At 36.6% G+C, this 21139-nt stretch overlaps 1 protein-coding gene across 15 annotated transcripts in view; it reads left to right on the top strand.

The window, feature by feature from the left end:
- ATOSA (atos homolog A) overlaps positions 1–21139 on the top strand; it is a 130731-nt gene that overhangs the window by 27323 nt on the left and 82269 nt on the right. For 4 of the 15 annotated variants that reach the window (XM_069098079.1, XM_069098074.1, XM_069098085.1 and 1 more), the window contains exons 1-2: positions 1092–1289; positions 1662–1783. The exons of 1 other annotated variant lie outside the window; for it this stretch is intronic. In XM_069098079.1, the coding sequence (XP_068954180.1) occupies positions 1768–1783 (16 nt within the window). In that variant the 5' untranslated portion in view covers positions 1092–1289; positions 1662–1767. Of the gene's footprint in view, positions 1–35; positions 257–313; positions 722–1088; positions 1290–1661; positions 1784–21139 lie in introns of those variants that run through there. 10 more of the 15 variants (XM_069098077.1, XM_069098081.1, XM_069098076.1 and 7 more) reach the window with 7 other exon arrangements.

The raw sequence follows: 21139 nt of genomic DNA, 5'->3' as shown, positions 1-21139 counted from the left end.
TGGCTGTTGTTGGGACACGTGACCCAGGTTGTGTTTTGACAGGGCAAACAGCAGAGAGAGAGAGAGCCTGAGTGTGAGGGGAGACTTGGGGAGAGTGAGCGAGAGCCGAGCAAGCGAGAGCCAGCAAGGGTTGGGGGAGAGTCAGGCAGGAAAAGCGAGGCGGGCGGACCCCGGCATAGTCCTGAGAGTGGCCCAGGCTGACCCACTGGACCGGAGGGCCAGGGCAGAGGAGGGGAGCCCGGGAGCTGGAGGCGAGGTGCCGGGGATGGGGGAAGAGGAAACGGGCAGGAAGGAGGAGTGAAGGGAGGGGAGGAGAGAAGAAGAGGAGGCACAGGGGGCGGGTGAGATTAAGGGAAACAGAGGAGCCGTGGGCTTGCCAGTCTCCGGGCCCCCACGGTCCCCTGAGGCAGCCGCGGGGGCCGTCTCCTGACTTTGCTGTGGGCCCCGCTCCGCTCGGAGCCTGCCTTCGGTTTAAAGCGAGTGAGCGTGAGCGAGGCGGGGACAAGGGGGGACGAGGGGGAGGCGGGATGTGACCCGCTTGGCTCCAGGCGCAGAGCAGAGCCGAGGCAGAGGCGGAGAGTCCGTCTGTCCGTCCGTCAGCCCGTTCGTCAGCGGAGGTCAGAGAGGGGGTAGGGCGGAAAGGAGAGGCAGCAGTCAGCCGGAGCCGAGCGCCATGAGAACCGCGCTCCTGGAGCGGCAGCGGGGGCCGGCGCTGCGCTCGGTGACCGGGGGCTGAAGGGAAGCCGGGGAGCGAGGCCCGGGGCCGGGGGACTGGGGTCAGGCAGGAGCCATCCCCCCGCCCCCGAGAGACAGGGAGTGGGGCGAGTGCCCAGCTGTAAACATCGGGACCGAAATGAGTCCCTGAAATCTGATTTCCGACCCTAGGACGGGAAGGGGACTGACTGGCCCGAGGGAAAGGAGGGTTGGCCGGAGGTCCATTCGGGCGGGGGTGGGGGGGGAGTTTGTTTAGTGAGTTTGGGGGTTGGGGGCGGGCTTAGGGGGAAGTCGAGGATGCCCCCTTTCAGACCTTCTTATTGTGTGAAATAGGCGGGGGTTGGCTGGGGGAGTGGGGCCTGGGGAAGGGAAGGTTGTGGTAGACAGGGTAGACTGGGGTTACACAAGTGAGGTGGAGAGAGTGTGTGTGTATGTATGTATATGTTGGGGGGCTGGTTTGTAATCAGGAGCTGGAGGGCTTGAGGGGGGTTTCCCTCCTCCTGGGCAGCAGGTAGAAGAATTGATTCCAGCCATTCCCAGAGGTTTCAGCTCCGGCCAGCGTCCTTTTCTAAGGGGTTAGTTAGCTTGTTTGGGTTTTTTGTTGTTGGGCTTTTTTTTTTTTCCTCCACTCTACCTCCAGGTTATAAATAGATCCCCCTCTCAGTACAGAGAGGCTGTGTCAAAGAAGGACACGTTGGCCGGGGAAGCCTAGGGGTCCGGTAGGGGGGGAGGGGGAAGGGAAGAGGGGCACTCATTGGGGGAGGGGGAGGGTGGGGGAGGTGGTGCAGAGAGTTTTGCTTTTTTCAGACCTACGGCTGCTGCTGCTGCTGTCACCACAATGAGTGCCAGGAAGAGGCCTAACTGCTAACAGTAGTTTTCTTTCAAGGTCCGTCTTTTACAGTCCAGATTAATTTCATTTTATCTTTCTCCCTCTTTTTTCCCCTCAGTTTTAAAATCTAATTAGGAGCTGCCGTAGCAATCCTGTTGAAGAAGAAGGGACCCACAAGAGTATTTTATCGAGAATCCTATCGTGGCTGGGAATTGAACTCGAAAATGAAGCCAGATCGAGGTAAATGATTTATTTAAGAAGGGCTCTTTTTTTCTTCGTTCCTAATTTTAGAAATGTTAACCTGATTCCGTGGAAGGATCTTTATTCTTGTATTAAAAGTGTGATTACTGTTTCTGTTACAGCTGATGAGAACGGGAAAGGCACATACATAGAGCTTTTAGTGAGGGCAATTAGAATCTCAAAGATGGGTGAAACATCTATAAAGACACTTATGAGGCTACTATTGAAAAATTCAGGCTTAAGAGTACTGCTGCAGCATAATATAAAACGTGCCAGTCAGGATAGAATGGTCTTAAAGGTTATTTCACTACAGCTTGGAATCATTTTCATTTTTTAAAGCTATGAAACTCTTTTAAACTGTTTTAAACAAATGTAAATCCACCTGTAATTCTGAAGATATTGTATGATAGTCTTAAATTTGATAAAGCAGAATCTTCCAGATGATAGCTTTATTGCATCATTCTTTTAATTTATGGTTATACAAGCTTTGTGAACTTGAATGTAGAGTACAGCATTGTTTCCTTATAACTTTGATATATGAAGCTCTACTGGCGCCCCTAGAGTTAAATTTATGACTTCCTTTATAAACCTGTATTTTTAGGAGTTATGACAATAATGTGTAGTTAGTGCATTTCCGAGGACTTACAGGATTAAAAATTCTTATTGAACTTTTGAGGTTAATAACAAAGACTATTTTTTATAGAATCTAGGCATATTTGCCTACTTCCTAAAAATAAGCATTTATACTGGAAGTGAATTGGCTTTTATTTTGCTTTTTTCATTTTTCAAAAAAGTCATTTAGTTACTTGTAAATTTATGATTATATTGAAGCTTGGTTGTTCTTGTTCCTAAGTCTTTAGGTCATACTGACTTTGAGAATGCTGAATTACTATGCTATCGATTTTAAGAAGTAGATTTTTCCCCTTATAATATTTTCCCTTTTATTAATGTGAATCCTCCAGCCAGAAATTATATTTCTCACAGTACACTGTCATTTGGTATATTCCAAAATATGTAACATATAGTAAAAGTTATAGTTAATAAGGTCACTGAAATTATTTTTTTTTGGAAATATCTGAATATAGGTAAGTGCTTTGCTTATATGTGAAATCTTAGAAGTAACTTATTTCTGCTTAGCAGCTTGCTTGCAGAGAGCATCAAGTTTACATGTTAGATTATATTAGATTTTGGAACAATGTCACCAAAGTCATTAATTACATCTTAGAATAAATAAGAAAATAAAATCAAGTCAGTGTTAGCTTTTTTTGTTAAATCTTAGCTTTTTTTTTTCTTTTAGAGGGGGGAAGGTAGGGCAATTGGGGTTAATTGACTTGCCCAAAGTCACACAGCTAGTGTGTCAAGTGTCTGAGGCTGCATTTGAACTCAGGTCCTCCTGACTCCAGGGCCACTACTCCATTCACTTCGCCACCTAGCGGCCCCTTGTTAAAACTTACTTGAAGGTGATATGTAATAATTTGAAATGTAGTGTCTGATTATAGTCTCTATTTTAGTAAAAGCTGGTATCAAGGAGAAATATTTTCAATTTAAGATTACTTACTAATATTGTTTTCTTGGGAACATTGATATGTTTATCACAGTCCTTTAGACACTGTGATGATTAAATTTTCCTCTTTGGCATTTAGCTTTAGAATTTACAGTGAAGAAATATGAAATGATATATATAATATTTTTATTCTATTTCATGATGCTAAAGCACTTATAGGCAATATTTAAATATGATAGTAGCTTAGAGTAATGCTTCCTTTATCCAGCAGCATCAGAACTGAAGAATGATTTGTCCTCTATTAGTGAGTTTTCCAGATAATTGGATTTTATCTAATTAAGTATAACTTTGGATTAAGTTGATTATGGATTCTATATCAGTTTTTCTGCATTCTTAGCATATACTGATTATAAGTTAATAGTTTATTGATTCCTAGTTATTATTATTCATACCAATTTTTGTGCTCAACTGTAAAATAGCCATGACCTCAGTGAGGCATTGAAGTATTTAATATGTTTGCCCTCACACTAAGTGACCCCAGACTGGTGATGTTTTGAATTCCCGTGCTTTTATTATATTAGGCTCTTCCATGTTGGTTATCACTGAATGTTGTTGCTAGTGTGTTTGCTTCTTTGGCTCTCAACTTCTCATAGTCCACTATAGCCTGAGAATATAGAAAAAAAATTTGTCCAAAATAAGTGATTAAAGTTTTGAATGAAGGTCTTTCTCTCCTATCAGCAGTCATAAGCTATTAGTATGGACTTGGTGATAATCTATTTTGGCTACTTGGAAGCCCTCTTAGTTTTACTTAATAGTTTTCAGTTGTGTCCTAGTGAGTTTTTATTGTTTATGGTGATAATTTAACTGCATGAAAATCAATAGTAGGCTGAAGTCAATTAGATTTAGAAAAAAAAAAGTAGTAGAAGTCAGGCTGCTAGCTTGCCAACCAGTTATTTTATATATTTTAGGCAGTCTACAGTGTTCATACTTCAGTACTGAAGCACTGAATCTGAGATTTTGTGTGTAGGTGATCTATAACAGTAGTGTCAGACTCAAGTAGAAACAAGGGCCACTAAATCTGTGGGCCAGAGATTGACTTAGAAAACTCTATGTTAACATCATATTGTATTGCATTTTCATTTTGTTTTGTTACAGTTTCATCTGGTTTGGACCACACTTGGGTGTTTTGTGAGCCTTGAACCACTTTATGACCTTCAACCCACAATGTGTTGCTGTAGTTTAAAAAAAAATAATCTCCTGCTGGACAATTGTGTGGTTATGAGCCCTTCCAAACATGTTTATTCTTGAAGGACCACTCCAGCTATAAAGACCATTGAGAAGTTCACTTTCACTCTTTCTAGTTTTGTAGGATATGCCAGAGCCTGTCCTCTATTGGCATAAACTTTGAGTATCCAAGGTCACTGCATCACAACAGGGTATTAGAGAATGGCTTTATGGATATTAACATTCACGTTAAAACATACATTAGTAAGACAATTTTTTCTATGTGCTGTCAGATACATAGCAAAAATTCACAGAATGGGAAGCAATCATGTGACTTGATTCTATTTCTTGTAAATTAATAGTAAAGAATTCTAGTCATTAATAGCTTTCTGTGCCATGCCCTGAATGTTAAAGTAAAGGATATTGCTTAGAAATTTTAAAAGCTATAAAAGAATACTTGACTTTGGATAAAATTAACTTCTCTGTGATATTATCTTCCATATTGTTTTAGTTTCATTGTGTTATTCCAGGGCTGTGTATAGAATGTGGCAAATGTGGATTTTGATTTTTTTGTTTTGTTTTTTGGAGGGGGGAAGGTAGGGCAATTGGGATTAAGTGATTTGCTCAAGGTCACATGGCATGTGTGTGTATGTAAGTGTCTGAGGCTGGATTTGAACTCAGGTCCTCCTGACTCCAGGGTCAGTGCTCTATTCACTGCATCACCTAGCCACCCCTACAAATGTGGATTGTGATGCAGGTTATATCTGTGAACGTTAAATGTTAAAAATGGTGGAGTGTTGTAGCAGCAAGCACCCCAAGCCTCCTCAGGGTTGCTGCCACCACAGGTTCTTGGATCTGCTTTGATAAAGGAAAGCAACTCAAAATGGGTTAACAAGCTTACTTTAATCAGTCAGATATATATCGTTTACCTTGTTCAGGGGAAAAAGGTCAGCACCCCAAACTTCAAAGTATACAGGCAGAAGTATCAAAACAGAAACAGATCAAGTAGACAGATTTCAAACTGTCCAACCATTATATCCATACCCAATCAACATCTGGGTTTCAAAGCCAGGGGGGCCTCTGGACTACGGCTTCCCAGAATCCATATCAAATCACAGAACACTTCTCAAAGTGAGCCCCAAAACAAAGCTACACATCAGGGCTTATATAGCCTTCTCCTGGCTCAGAGAATGTAACAACCTTATTGACTCACTGGCCAATCAAGAAGTATCTACTGAAAAACAAGCCTCCCACCCCAGGCTCCAGGTGCACTTTAGCCTAGGGGCAGGGAAGATCTTCCAAATTTGCATTCCCATTACAAGTGTAAAAGCCTGGAGTTGGACAGATGAGAAGGTTAAATAAGGAATATGGTTCTAGCATCTACTTCAGAGTATAGCCATAATTTTATTCCCCTTAGTGAATTAATTAGGAAGTATTTATTGAATGTCTGCTGTGTTGATGGCACAGTGCAAAACCCTCCTAGAGGTGCAACAAGTATAAAACATGATTTCTGCCTGTAAGACACTTAAAATATTTTCTAATGCCTTAGTAATTTCCAATTCAAATATCTGCACAAAATATGCCTATTTATATAAATAGCTTGTTTTTTATAGAACTTAATGTTTTTATCTACAAAGGTATACTTTAAAAATAATACAAGATTTATTTTTTAATTTAAAAAATTTTCAGAATTATGAAGTATGTTGTATAACAATATGGGTAATACATATTTCAATACAGATGTATGCAGCATAATTAAAAATTAATGTCCACAAAAGATAACAATTAGTATATTTTAATTTAAATATTTTTACATCTTGGGCTTTGAAATAGTCATATTTTACCTTTGTTAGACAGTCTGGTTAAGCTTATCCTGCTTGTCAAATATAATTCATATGAAATTCAGCAACCAAGTGAAATGTAGTAAATGCAAATGAGAATATAATCAAGGCAGAGCTTGGTATAAACCATTAGAAAATGTTAGATTATTTGAAATTATAGCATTAAGCTGTCAATTGTTTTGCTTTGATATTGACAATAAATAAACCTCAATACCTACCTGGGAATTGTTGAGATAATAAAAATAAGAGGAAAAAAATAACGAGGAGAAAGAATTACACAGTATTGTTAAATTGTCTAACCATGAAATTTTTCATTGGATAGAGCAGTAGAAATGCAGTGAGTTAAATCTGGACAGCTTGTTAATAAATTGAGAAATAATTCTATTAACATATTGAAATTATCTCTCCATTTAGAGTTGAAAATTGGGTAGAAGATAGATTAAGGATTTGGGCCAAGCATTAACTCAAAAATAGGAGTATTTGAAAAATATGGTTAGAAAAATCCTGCCCTTTCCCATGAAGCTGATCACTTAGGAAATGATTGGGTAGCATAATAGGAAGGAGGAAGTTCAACTCCAGATGTCACATATATTCACTCTTCTACCCATATGTCAAAAACTGACTATGTTAGTCTATTATCCATTTGCATTGATGGCTCTTGTCATATCAGCCACTGTCAAATAATCATTGGCTCACTATATCTTCTGCCATTCAAATACTTGGGCGATTGACAGAGATGGTCCCTGGCTGATGTTTCAGCCTGTCATCTAGTAAGAAGAAAGGGATCTAGTAGGATGAAAACTGTCATTTCTTTTGAAAGATGAGGGAAAAAAATAATTGGGAAACTGGGGAAAAGGTGATAGGGGAATTGAGAGTCTAATGTGCATGTGTATTACTAAAAACTAGCTTTCTTTCTCCATTGAGAAGGATCAAGGGGTCACAATCCATTGTGATGTTGTAGAAAAGGAAGGGAAGCCAAAATCAAGCATTTAAGAATTAGGTTATTTACTCTTCTTCCTCTGTAAGTCTCAAGTGTATCAGACCATGGATACATAGAATTTTTCCTTTGAGCCAAACACTTAAAAGATTTATAAATTAAACCATTCAGTTATGTGTAGTTTGATTTTAATATTGACATAGCTTTTGCTTTTTTATTTAGGAAAAAAATAATTAATTTGTCCCTGGAACTAATTATAATCAAGGTAGACTGCAAACTGTTATGTATAAGTAACCTGTGTGTAATTAATGCCTACTTGTTGCTTTTTCTTTTTTTTGCCTTTTTTCGGGGGGAGGGCAATTGGGGTTAAGTGACGTGCCCAAGGTCATACAGCTATTTTTTGTGTTAAGTGTATGAGGCTGTATCTGAACCCAGGTCTTCCTGCCTCTGGGGCCAGTTCTCTATTCACTGTGCCACCTAGCTGCCCCTTGTTGCTTTTTCTAGTCTCTGCAATGTTATCGTGAAAGTCATCTGGTTAAAATTTTGCATTTCCATTGAGGGATTGAGTTGTTATGTAAATTTACATATTTCCTGCTTAACTTGGAAAACAACCCATTTTGACAATTGTACATCTTAACTTTCTTTTAGTAAACTGGAAGGAAAAAGAAGAGTGGTTAGAAACTGAGAGCATTGCTTTTTAAAGTTTCTTAATAAATTTAAATAGAATGATTTCTGTGAAAATAATCCCAGAGGGTGATAGGGTATTAAAATAAATTTCCACATGTAATCACCAAAGACATAATAATCTCTAGGTAAACAACTGTCCCATTTTTCTCTCCATTTGGGAAATACTTTTAAAACTAGTAGTTAAATTGCTATTGTAAAATAATCTATGCAGATTAAAATTAAAATTTTAATTAAGATGGGTAAAAGAAAATTTTCTGAAGTCTTATTTCTATTTTAAAATATTAAAAACTTGATTTCTTACAAGTGAAAGAATACCAGTAGAAATGGAATAGGTAATAAAGTGAATATAATGGGTAGAGTCAATAGTCATAGCTTTTGTTCTCAGCTTTACCACTAATAATTACTGACATAATTCAGGCTATATTAGCTTCTTTGTGCTTCACTATACATATCTGTAAAATAGATCTAATGGTGCTAATTAAGCCATAAGAATAATAACCAATGCTTATATAGTATGTTAAGATTTTCAAAGCATTTTTACACATACTAGGCAGCAAGGAGGTGTAGTGGATAGAGTGCCAGATTTGGAGTGAGGAAGACCTGAGTTCAAATTATGTCTCAGATGTATAATAGCTGTGTGACTCTGGCCAAGTCACTTAACTCTCTTTGACTTAGTTTCCTCATCTGTAAAATGAGCTGGAGAAGGAAAAGGCAAACCATTACAGTATCTTTGCTAAGAAAACCCCAAAATGGGGTCACGAGGAGTCAGATATAACTGAAACAACTGAACAACAAGAAGATTATGCATATTATCTCATTTGATCCCCAGATAACTCTGTAGGGCATGTAGTATGGTTATTATGATTCCCAATTTTACAAATGAGGCAACTGAGACTCAGTTTTGCCCACAGTCACACAAAGTTATAATACCAAAAGTAGAATTTGAACCTATTAAATAGTTTGAAATATAAGTTATTGTCTTTGAAATATGCTGGGGGAAGGAATTTCTACAGGTGATTTAAAGGTAGCTCAAACATACATCTAGTCATCACTGACAATAATCTTACCCTTCACCTATCAGAGTCCTCCTTCTCTGACTCCCCAGTCCTGTGTGAGTCAGTATCAAAATAACTTGAAACATTTCAAGAACCTTTGGACTCAGTTGTCAGAAGCAGTTTAGAAGTTGTCAGAACCAGCTTAAAGGACATTGGTGACCCCAGAGATAGAATCCTGTCAGAGTTGCTCTACCTCAGTGGTGGCCATTTTTTCATTTAATTTCGTATATTGCCTGAAATCCTACTAATTAGAGATTTATTTGGACTAAAAAATATATTTTTTAAAAATGCCAGGAATAGAAGAGGCTAAATTGGCTATCAACTGTTTGTTCCTTGGTGTGAAGTGGTTAAATAAAATTGTTTTTCACTAAGCATCTAGGTAAGACTATCTAGACCACAGATTATCAAAGTGGGTGATACTGCCCATTGAACAAAAATAAGGGGGCAGTGAAAGCATAAGGAAAGAAGAGAAGAAAATTTTGAAAAACCATTTGTACATGTTTCACCTGTTGTGTAAGTAACAAAGTTAAAGTCATAGTGATTACATTATTTTCCAAATAAACAAAATACAAGCTACAACCCATTAGTGGTCAAGTCCACTGACAGGTCTTAACAAGCAAGTGTTGGCAGGCAAGCCTGTCATTGTTGGGAAGTCCAACTTGCATTAGCAGGAATATATAGGTGTAATGACTTGTTTGCAATATGATATGTGACACAATATTGCATTATCAAAATTTCAGTGCGGAAGAAACCCCACAAATTTATAATACATTTTAAAATTTAACATGTCATTAAAAATACTTATGTATTTTTAAATGATGCAAATTTAAGAAAAAAACTGTTAGAGGGTTAACAAAAGTAGATTCCCAGGGGGCACTGAGTTGTTTTTTTTAAAGGGGGTGATAGTCCAAATAAGTTTGGGAACCTCTGAGCTAGACTGAGAAAATGAGAATTTTGATGGCCAGAGGAAAGGTAAGTAATTTGTAGTATGAAGTATATAATATTAGTAGGGTGCCACAGTACTTAAGGTCGCTTGAAAGAATTGGGAACATGAACATTTAGGAAGAAGGGGAAGTAAGAATAGAACTAGGGTACAGAAAGAGAACTAAGAAGGATAAATTTTGCCTCCTGTTGCATCTATATCATGAGTTACTCATTCAACAAGCATTTATTCTTTACCTGCTACAGTCCATGCACAACGGTAGGCATTGGTGATAGAGATAAAAATGAAGTAGGCCTTGCTGTCAAGCAGCTTACATTCCACAGGGGGAGATAACTTACATATAAAAACATATACATTATATATTCAATATAAATTAAAGGTCATTTTGGAGGTAAAGGTGCTAGCAGCTATATGGAGATTACAATCAACCTGTTCAGATTACAATCAACCTAGACCACTAATACTATATTTTAACTCATCAATGATTTTGTGGACAGATCTATGAACTTAATTGTCATTTATAAGATTGTTTCTGTGGGCAAATGTATTTCTGATTTTAGACAACTGATTTACAAACGTTTAGAGTACAATCTTATTTCACATTGCTCCCCTTCATGCCTCTGCATTCTGGATAAACCAGACTACTACTTGTTCTTTGAATGTCCATACATTTACACTGGCCATTTCGCATGTTTATAATTCACTTTCTCCTCATTCTCACTTAAAGGATCCTTTCTTCAATATATAGATGCCATCTCTTCCCTAAATTCTTTGATTTCCTCCAATCTTCCATTGAGCTGAATGTATTCTCTCCTTCCTCAGCTTTTCTGAAAGTATTTTATATTGATTTCCCATTTGCCCTTATTATATCCTTATATTATACTTATTTTTATATGTGTGATAGTAATGGCAATTAAAGATTCCCCTGTATTGTCTTGGTTTTCAAATTGATTGTGTTAAAACCCAGAGCTTGTTAATCCCACCTGTGGGATGGACTTGTTGATGGGAAAAGAAAGTCCTGAACTGGGAGGAGCTGGTGACGTAGATTTGGAGAGACAAGAGAGAGGCGGAAGACCTTGGTGGAGGCAGCTTCCAAAAAGGATTATGTGATTTTTTAATATTTGTTTCTGTACCTCATGAACATATATGTACCTCTTGCATATATGTAATAGGTACTTAATAAATATTTGTGAATTGTTGAATTTGCTTGTATATTTAAGTATCTACTACTCAGTACTCTTTTAAACAAGTATTTATTTTTAGTTTTCAACATTTAGTTTCACAAGTTTTGAGTTTTCAATTTTTTCCTCCTTCCCTTCCCCCCTTCCCTAAGATGGTATGTAATCTGATATAGGCTGTATATATACATTCATATTAAACATATTTCTACCTTAGTCATCTTGTAAAGAATAATTAGGACCGAAGGGAAAAACCCCAAGAAAGAAAAAAAAAAACAAAAAGAGTGAGAGAAAATAGTATGCTTCCATCTGCATTCAGACTCCATAGTTCTTTCTTTGGAAGTGGATAGCATTTTCTATCGTGAATCTTTTGGAATTGTCTTAGATCATTTCATTGCTGAGAAGAACTAAATCTGTCAAAGTTAGGCATTGCATAATGTGACTGTAACTATGTACAATGTTCTCCTGGTTTTGTTCACCTCACTCAGTATCAGTTCATGTAAGTCTTTCCAGGTTTTTCTGAACTCTGCCTGCTCCTCATTTCTTTCTTTTTTTTTTTTTTTTAAGCAATTGGGGTTAAGTAACTTGCTCAAGGTTACACGGCCAGTTATTTCTGGGTGTGGTGCTGAGTGTCTGAGCCCGGGATTCGATCTCCAGGTCGTCCCAACACTGGAACCGGTGCTCTTACTTGCTGAGCCACCTGGCTGCCCCTATGCTCCTCATTTCTTAATAGCAAAAAAGTATTCCATTACATTCATATACCACCATATTCAGCCATTCCCCAGTTGATGGACATCCCCTCAATTTCCAATTCTTTGCTACCACAAAAAGAGTTGCTATAAATATTTTTATACATGTGGGTCCTTTTTCCCATTTGTGTAATGTCTTTGGGATAGAGACCTAGAATATTGCTGGGTAAAAGGGTCTGTACTTTTTTATAGCCCTTTGGGCATAGTTTCAAATTGCTCTCTAAAATGGTTGTATCAGTTCACAACTCCACCAACAATGCATTAGTGTTCCAATTTTCCCACATCTCCAACATTTATCATTTTTCTGTTTTGTCATGTTAGACAATCTGATTGGTGTGATGTGGTAGCTCAGTTGTTTTGATTTGCATTTCTCTAGTCAATGGTGATTTAGAGCATTTTTCCATGTGACTATAAATAGGTTTAATTTCTTCCTCTGAAAACTGCCTGTTTATATGCTTTGATCATTTGTCAATTGGGGAATGACTTGTAATGTTATAAATTTGACTAATTTCTCTCTATATTTTAGAAATAAGACCTTTATTGGAGATACCGGTTGTAAAAAATTCCCAGTTTTCTCTTTCCCTCCTAATCTTGGTTGTATTGGCTTTGTTTGTGCAAAATCTTTTTAATTTGATGTAATTAAAATTATCCATTTTGCATTTCATAATGTTCTCTATCTCTTGGTTAGTCATAAATTCTTGTGTTCTCTATAAATCTGACAGGTAAACTATTCCTTGCTTTTCCACCTTGCTATAATGTCAGCCTTTTTATATAAGTCATGTTACACATATTGACTTTATTTTGGTATATGGTATATTTCTGCCATACAGTTTTCCAGTTTGCCCAGGAGTTTTTGCCATATAGTGAGTTCTTAACCCAGAAGCTGGGGTCTTTGGGTTTATCAAACAGTAGATTACTATAGTCATTGCCTACTGTGTCTTGTGTACCTAAAATCTATTAACACTGGTCACCACTCTATTTCTTAGCCAGTACAAAAAAATTTCAATGATTGCTGTTTTGTAATGCAATTTAAGATCTGGTATGGCCAGGCCATCTTCCCTAGCATTTCTTCTAATTAATTTACTTGATATTCTGGACCTTTTGTTCTTCCAGATGAATTTTGTTATTTTTTCTAGCTGTATAAAATAATATCTTGGTAGTTTGATTGTAAATTAATTTAGGTAGAATTGTCATTTTTATTATATTAGTTTGACCTACTCATAAGCAATTGATGTTGTTTTTTGTTTGGGTTTGGTAGTTTTGCTTTTTGGAGGGGGAAGGCAGGGCAGTTGGTGTTAAGTGACTTGCTGAAGGTCACAGGGCTAGTTTTGTGTTAAGTGTCTGATGCCACATTTGAACTCAGGTCCTCCTGACTCTAGGGCCCGTGCTCTATTCACTGTGTCACCTAGCTGCCCCCAACTGATGTTTTTCCAATTAATTAGATCTGATTCTATTTGTGTGAAAAGTATTTTGTAGTTGTGTTCATATAGTTCTTGGGTTTCCACTAAGTATTCTGATTGTGCTACTGTCCCAACAACCATTCTTGTTGATTGTTGAGAATTCAAATTGCATATTGTTTGAAATGGGTTCATTTATAACATTTTGTACTATAATGCTTATATACGGGGTGGCTAGGTGGTGCAGTGAGTAAGAGCACTGGCCTCGGAGTCGGGAGGACCTGGGATTGGTTTTGGCCTCAGATACTTAACACCCACACCAAAAAAAAAAAAAAAACAACTAGCCGTGTAACCTTGGGCAAGTTACTTAACTCCAAATGCTTTAAAACAAAAATTGCTTATATACAATGACATTGACATCCACAGATTTTTATAGCTTATTCTCCATAATCATTTCCTTAAATCAGTAATTTTCTTTAGTTGAGGGATAACATGGTCTATCATTTTGTATAGTAAGTCACTTTATACTGTAACATTAAAAGAACTTTAAAAAGAAAAAGAAATGTAAGGGGCAGTAAGGTGGCACAGTGAATAGAGCATTGACCCTGGAGTCAGGAGGACCTGAGTTCAAATTCGACCTTAGACACTTGACACACTTACTAGCTGTGTGACCTTGAGCAAGTCACTTTAAACCCAATTGCCTTGTCTTCGACCCTCAAAAAAAAATCACATTAAAAGAACTTGCAACTTTTAGCCCTTAAAATTGGGAAACTTCCTCTGCAGCTTTTGTTTAAAGGATAATTTCACCTGGAGTGTACAGATCTACTTCATGGTGAGTAAATAAAGATTTAAAAATTTCCACAAGAAAGAAATTAATAGTAATCACTATTCTATAAAAGGAATAATACAGGAATTATATAGCAATCTCCCCTAATAGGTTTAAAATATTTGACTTACATCTTTTAAATAACTCCATTAAATAGAGTGATACTTTTTTTTTTGGATAGAGAAATTAAAGATTGTTATGATCTTTATAAGATAAGCTAAGATCAGATAGATACATCAACCACCATTTGAAAATTTTGATATCACAAAAGCTTATTTTTCTCCTGTTCTTAAGGCTTTTATTCATAGAAAATTGTGAATCTGTTGGTGGCAGTGCTATAGTTTCCAAACTAAGAGTTCTGAACCCTGAAAAAATAATAGAGCTTTTATGTGTTTATAGTAATAAATTTTGATCTGACACTACCTCAAACTTCTAGTGAGATAATGAAGATAGTAAATTTTACTAAAATCTTAAAGGAATTCTCAGGATGCTGATTCAAAGTCCTCCAAATCCTGAAGTAGGTAGAGATATACTTTTCATAAAGCAAATACCAGGGAAAATCTGAATTCTTTATCTCTTTAAATTCCATAGCAAACTTGATTTCATCCAGGAGGTTAGAATAGAGGAGTGGATTTCAACCTATGTTCTGAAATATAACCTGAAGCTCTGTTATATCAGGATTGAATTCTAGAGATCAGAACTCTCTACAGAATGCTGCCTTTCTCTGTTGTCTCCTAAAATTCAAATGTGAGGACTATAGCTAAATTCAACTATTATAATAGCAATTTCACCAGTAATCAGGGCATAAAACACTCAAAGCTTTAGAGATTATCCCAGTAGTCTGAATTACATGCAAGTACTGATAAGTTGCTGAACTTAGTATGTAAACATAGGAGCTTCACTTCCAAGATATAAACTTAATTTTATTTGAGGAAAAGATACCATCGGGAATACTGGTCCTGTCCCATATATAGATTTGGGCATTTCAGAAACCTAAATCTCTTAAGTATAATACAGCCTCTTGTCATCAAGAGGCAGATCAATAGTATAGGTCAAGTTTAGGTAGATAGGAACTAGAAAGTAGAAGACCCCTTCAGTGCCAGATTAATACAAAATGATGGTTTTTGGAAAATTAGCTAATTATATTATTTACTTTGTAGGGGATGTTGAATCCCCATATATGTAGTAGGTTCTTTGGTATTAAAAATTATAGAATATGTCTAATTTTACAGTCTTAAAATCATACTGAAGTAACATTTTTTTAATCCCTAAATTTTCCAAAATGACAAAAGAATGCTAAAGTAATTCTAAAGATTATCTGGTGTTTCCCCTAGCAATTGGTTTGGTATCTTTTTTCTTTCACCTTTACTTTGCCCACTACTCTTTGCCAATGATATCTTGTAGTATTGAGCAGATTCCTTTTTAAACATTTTTTCCCAATTTATTTATTTTTAGTTTTCAATACTCATTTCCACAAGATTTTGAGTTACAAATTTTCTCCCCGTTTTTCCCCTACTCCCTACTGAATAACCCCTTCCCCCATTCTGTTCTTTCTTATATTCTGCCCCATTTCTTCCATTCCCCCCCCCCCCCCTTTCTGGTAGGGCAAGATGGATTTCTATACCCCAGTGCCCATATATCTTTTTTCCCAGTTGCATGCAAAAAACAATTTTTTTTAACATTTGTTTTTAAAATTGTAATTTCCAGATTCTTTCCCTTCTTTCCTTCTCTGGGAAGACAGGCAATTCAATATAGTTTGTACATGTGGAGTTACACAAAACATTTGCCTAGTAGTTATATTATGAAAGACTAACTATATTTTCCTCTATTCTATCCTGCTCCCCACTTATTCTGTTTTCTACTTTGACCCTGTCCCTTTTCAAAAGTGTTTGCTTCTAACTACCCTCTCCCCCAATTTGCCCTCCCTTCTGTCATCCTCCCTCTTATGCCCTTACCCCCTACTTTCCTGTAGGGTAGGATACCCAATTGAGTGCATTATGTTATTCCCTCCTTAAGCCAGATTCAGTGAGAGGAAGGTTGACCCTTTCCCTTTCACCTTCCTGCTCTTCCCCTCCATTGTAACAGTCTTCTTTTGCCCTTTTTATGTGAAATAATTTACCCTATTTTGTCTCTCCCTTTCTCCTTCTCCCAATATATTCCTCTCTCACCTCTTAATTTTATTTTTTAGATACCATCCCTTCATATTCAGCCAATCCTGTGCCCTCTGTATGTATACATGTACACATATATACACACTCACATATGCACACACAGACACCCTCCTATACATACATACATACATATATATATATTCGCTTCAACTATCCTCATATTGAGAAAAGTCTCATGAGTTACAATTATCATTTTTCCATGTTGGAATGTAAATAGTTCAACTTTAATAAGTTACTTATGTTTTCTTTTTCTTGTTTACCTTTTCATGCTTCTCTTGCTTCTTGTGTTTGAAAGTCAGATTTTCTGTTCAGCTCTGGTTTTTTCATCAGGAATGCTTGAAAGTCCTCTATTTCATTGAATGACCATATTTTCCCCTGAAATTGACCAGATTCCTTTTTTTTTGCTTTTTTTTTTTTTTTGAGGACAGTTGGGGTTAAGTGACTTGCCCAAAATCACATGGCTAGTAATTGTGTCAAATGTCTGAGGCTGGATTTGAACAGGTCCTCCTGAAATTGACCAGATTCTTAAAGGAAGACTTCAAAGAAGAAATAATGTACCATAATTTCTCCTCCCTTACTTTTTCAGATGAGGAAATAGATTAAGTGATGTTCTCCAGGGACAGCAGGAACTAGAACCCAGGTTTCCTGATTATCAGGCTAATGTACTTTTTTCATTGTTCCACTGCCTCCTAGAAAATACTGTTGTCACCAGGCAATTGGAAGTAAATAGGCATCTAGTCTTCCTCAGGGAGTCCGAGAAAAACTAATATTCAGGTAAGGGACAAGTTCTTGTCTTCTTTATCCTTCAGTCCTCAGAAGCCAATTATAGGAGACCAAAGGACAGGTTGGGCTTCTCAGCTGGGAAACAGAGTAAAAAATGGGGCGTTTTTGGACCATGCCAAAAGCTTTACAGTTTAAAGAAATACAGACAAAGTATTGAAAAGAGGAAATAATTTGTTCCTAAGTGATTTAAAGTTGTTTACCCTTGGACTGTTTTATGTTTTTAGCTTATGCTATGCTGTAAAATTAGTTGTTTGATAATTACTGTGCAGTCTAGAACTTTTTAAAGAAGTATAAAATTATTAGTTGGCTTCAGTCCGCACTCAGAATTCATCAGTTCTCTCTCTGGATGTGGATAGTAGTTTTTATTGTGAGTCTTTTTGGAATAGTTTTGGATCGTTATATTGATTAGTGTAGCAGAGCCTTTCACAGTCGATCATTGTTATAGCATTGTTGTTACTGTGTATAATATTTTCCTGGTTCCTTTTTCTTCACTTTGCATCAGTTCATTAAAGTCTTTTCCATGTTTTTTCTGAAACTATCCTGGTCATCATTTCAGCCATTCCCCAATTGATGGCCATCCACTCAATTTCTAATTCTTTACCACCACAAAAAAGTACCAAAGCTTGGATGATACCGACTTGTAGTTCAATTTGAGTTCTGCTAATGCTAGCCATTTTTATTCATTATCCAGAATATATGCCTGGAGTTAGAGAACAGTAAGCATCCTTTTGGCAGTTGCTGTTTGCAGTTATGACTGCTGGCAGTGCAATTTGGCTACACCACTGCAAAACAAGCTTAAAGATAGACTTTGCCAAGGAGTACAGTGGCACCTCCTTTGTGAAGAGCAGAATTGGCCATATCTCTTTTGAGTTAGAAACAGGTAGGACAGCTTTATGTAAAGCTCTTATGAACTTGTTAGGAGTGATGCTTTTCCTTGTAAATAAACTTAGGAAGATACTCTGCAGCTTTAAAAGATTTATCTCCCTGTTTGCCCTCATAACTGAGGCCTAAAAGACTAGTGGATGATCATTTATTTTTATTTATTTTCCTCAGTTAGGGTTTGATTGAGCACAATCCTTTGATTCAGCTCTTGGCAATTTTAAAAACTTTTGCTTTCTGGTTTCTGGTGAACACAACACCCGAAAGAGTTTGGTACTCACCTTCCTTGCTTACTATCTTCTTTCCCCTTTTTGTCTCTTATTTCCTTTCCTTTCACTTAAAGCCAAGGGTGGGAGTAGAGTTTTCTTTACCCTCATGGTATTGGGATTGAACTATTTTGACCCTTTATATCCCTTCCCCTAGCACTTCAAGACGTATTGGTTATACCATATAATTATTCAAATTTTTTCACAACAAATTCTAGACAATTAAATGCTTTTGTGCTGAGATTTTTTTTATTGATAACATAGTTTTCATCATATCACTACTTTGTTGGAGAAATCTACACTAGTTAGCTTTTTTTAAATCACATAAAGACTCTTTATAATAAAGTCCCTATCATCTCTCTGTCTCTAACCTTTTCTGTTACTCCCCAGACAAACCAGAAACCCCAGTCAGTGAAGTCTCTTCATTTGTCTCCCTCATATGATATGGTTATGTCAAGTTCTATGCTTTTGCTTTAGTGTTCCTTCCCCTTCCACCCTCCTATTCTCCCATGTCATAGTCTTTTATTTATGTAAATCTTACCCATATAGCTTGCTTCCTTTATAAAGCATTTTGCTGTAATCCAAAATAATATCTTTTAAATTGATTATCTAGTGAAGAGGTCAGATAATTACTTTTCTAGTTGATGGGGATTTTCACAGCCTTAGGTAGCTACTGAGAGAAAACAGTCCTTTTCTGTTGTTGGAAGAGGTAATTTGAAAAAAATAGAGGGTCATTGACCAAAAAATTTAAATTAGATTAATGGCATACCCCTGTCTTTGAAATACTCTTCCTCAAAATCCTTTGCTTTCTATGATACTACTCTTTTAGTTCTCCTTCTGTCTATATAACCATTCATTCTTCATATCTATTAGATCATCATTCATATTGTGCCATAGGTACACCCCCAAAGACTCTCTTAATGATCCAATTAACTCCCGTGAGCTTAGTTATGATTTCTACTCAGATGACTCCCAGATCTATATAGCCATCCCATGTCTCTTCTGAGCTCCTAAATGTCCTATAGGCATCTCAAACTCAATGTGTACAAAATTAAGCTCAATATAATTTTCCCAAGTCTCTTGCTTTCTTCTGGACTTACGTTTTTGTTAAGTACATCATCATTCTTCAGGCCACCATGTCCACAACCTCATGTTCTCTCCTCTCTCATCCCACATAGCTAATCAGTTGTCAAATCTTGTTGATTTTACCTGCATGTTTCTTACATGCTTATCCTTCTCTCTACTAAAATCACTGACCCTAATTCAAGTCCTTTTTTCCTCTCACTTGCCCTATTAAAGTAGTGCCTTACTTGTTTTCCTAGTCTCTAGTTCAGCCATTCTTAACTTTTTTTTGTATCTACTTTGGGCCATCTAGTAAAATTGATAGACTCTGCCTCAGAATTATATTTTTAAATGCATAAAGTAAAATACATAGGATTACAAAGGAAACCAACTATATCAAAATAAAGATCATTTTTTTTCTCCATCCAAGTATCAGATATGCCCTGAAAAGTCCTCAGAACCCTTAGGGGATTGTATACCCTGGATTATGAACCTCTACTCCAGTTTCTTTTCTTTCTAATCCTCCTTCCGTACTGCACCTAAAGTAGGGGTATAACCATATCTCTCCCCTAGTAAACTCTGGTACCCCCTTATCACTTTAAAGGTCAAATGTAAACTATTAATTAAAGGCATTTAAAGCCCTATACAGCCTAACTGCATCCTACCTTTTTAGCCTAAATAATATATCACATCCCTTAAGGTAGATTTATACTTCAGCCAAACTAGCCTACTTATGTTCTTTACATACAGGACACTCCATTTTCTGTCTTCCATTGTATAGACTGTTCATTCTTGGAATGAACTTCCATTTCACCTCTAACTCTTGTGTTTTTTTACATAGGTACATGTCTCTCCCATTAGAATATAAATTGCTTAGGGGCTGGGACTGTTTGATTATTGTCTTTGTATACCAAGATATTGTGTGCTTGGAATTACATAGGTGTTTAATAAATTCTTGTCTATTGGTTGATTGAATAAAACTTTATTAAATCTACAAACTCATATGCAATTCCATTTTTCATTATTAAGTTTTGTTGTTGAATGTGCTATAAAATTTAAAAGAACCTGTAAAGTTTATCTGTGAAAAAAATCCCGTTAGTAAAAACTTCTATCAAGTCGACCGGGAAGGATTGCATTATTAACTTAACATTTTTAATAGAGATGAGGATCATAGGTGTATCATACTGAATAGTAGAGCTAGACATCCAAAAACATGTTTATCTGTCTGTTTAAGGAGGGAAAATCCTTGATTTAATGATAAAATTGAATACTTTATAGTTATGCAATAGAGATATTAAAAGTATAAGATTAAAAGCTTATTCTTACTAGTTATTAACACATCTTGAATTTCAGCAGTGTGCACTAAGCACTGTACAAGACATGGAGTCCTTACGCTTAGATTATAAATAACCCTTGTTCTAGGTCATTTTGAATAATATTAATGATGTCAAAAATAGCACAGTACATTTTCTTCTTTATGCTATGACTTAAGATATAATAAACAAGTTCCAACTAACAACCTAATATAGGTTATGTAGAGCATTTATGATTCTTCAGTAGTTCAAAACATTAGAAAGTCAAGCCTCTATTAGATGCACTTATGAAATAGTTTGAAACAGTTTTGGTTTGATGCTGACGTATAGGATCTTTCCATACAAGTGGAATGAAAAATAGTGTTTTGGCCTCTTGACCTATTTTAGTTACTTTAATGACTAAGACATGACTATACTCATTTAAATCCATTGAAATGTGTACAAGAATGATTTGCCTTATTAGTAGCATAGTTGATTGGTGGCAAATAACTTTGGATTCAGTATTGAATTTGTCCACCAGTATTATTCTTCCAACAGCATA

The sequence above is a fragment of the Petaurus breviceps genome, unplaced genomic scaffold (genome assembly GCF_028583685.1).
Source record: "Petaurus breviceps papuanus isolate PSGF00001 unplaced genomic scaffold, PetGlider_PUasm1.0 37, whole genome shotgun sequence".
In the NCBI taxonomy this organism is placed as follows: Eukaryota; Metazoa; Chordata; class Mammalia; order Diprotodontia; family Petauridae; genus Petaurus; species Petaurus breviceps.
Note: the sequence above shows the minus strand (reverse complement) of the source record. Positions and strands in the feature narration are given on the sequence as shown.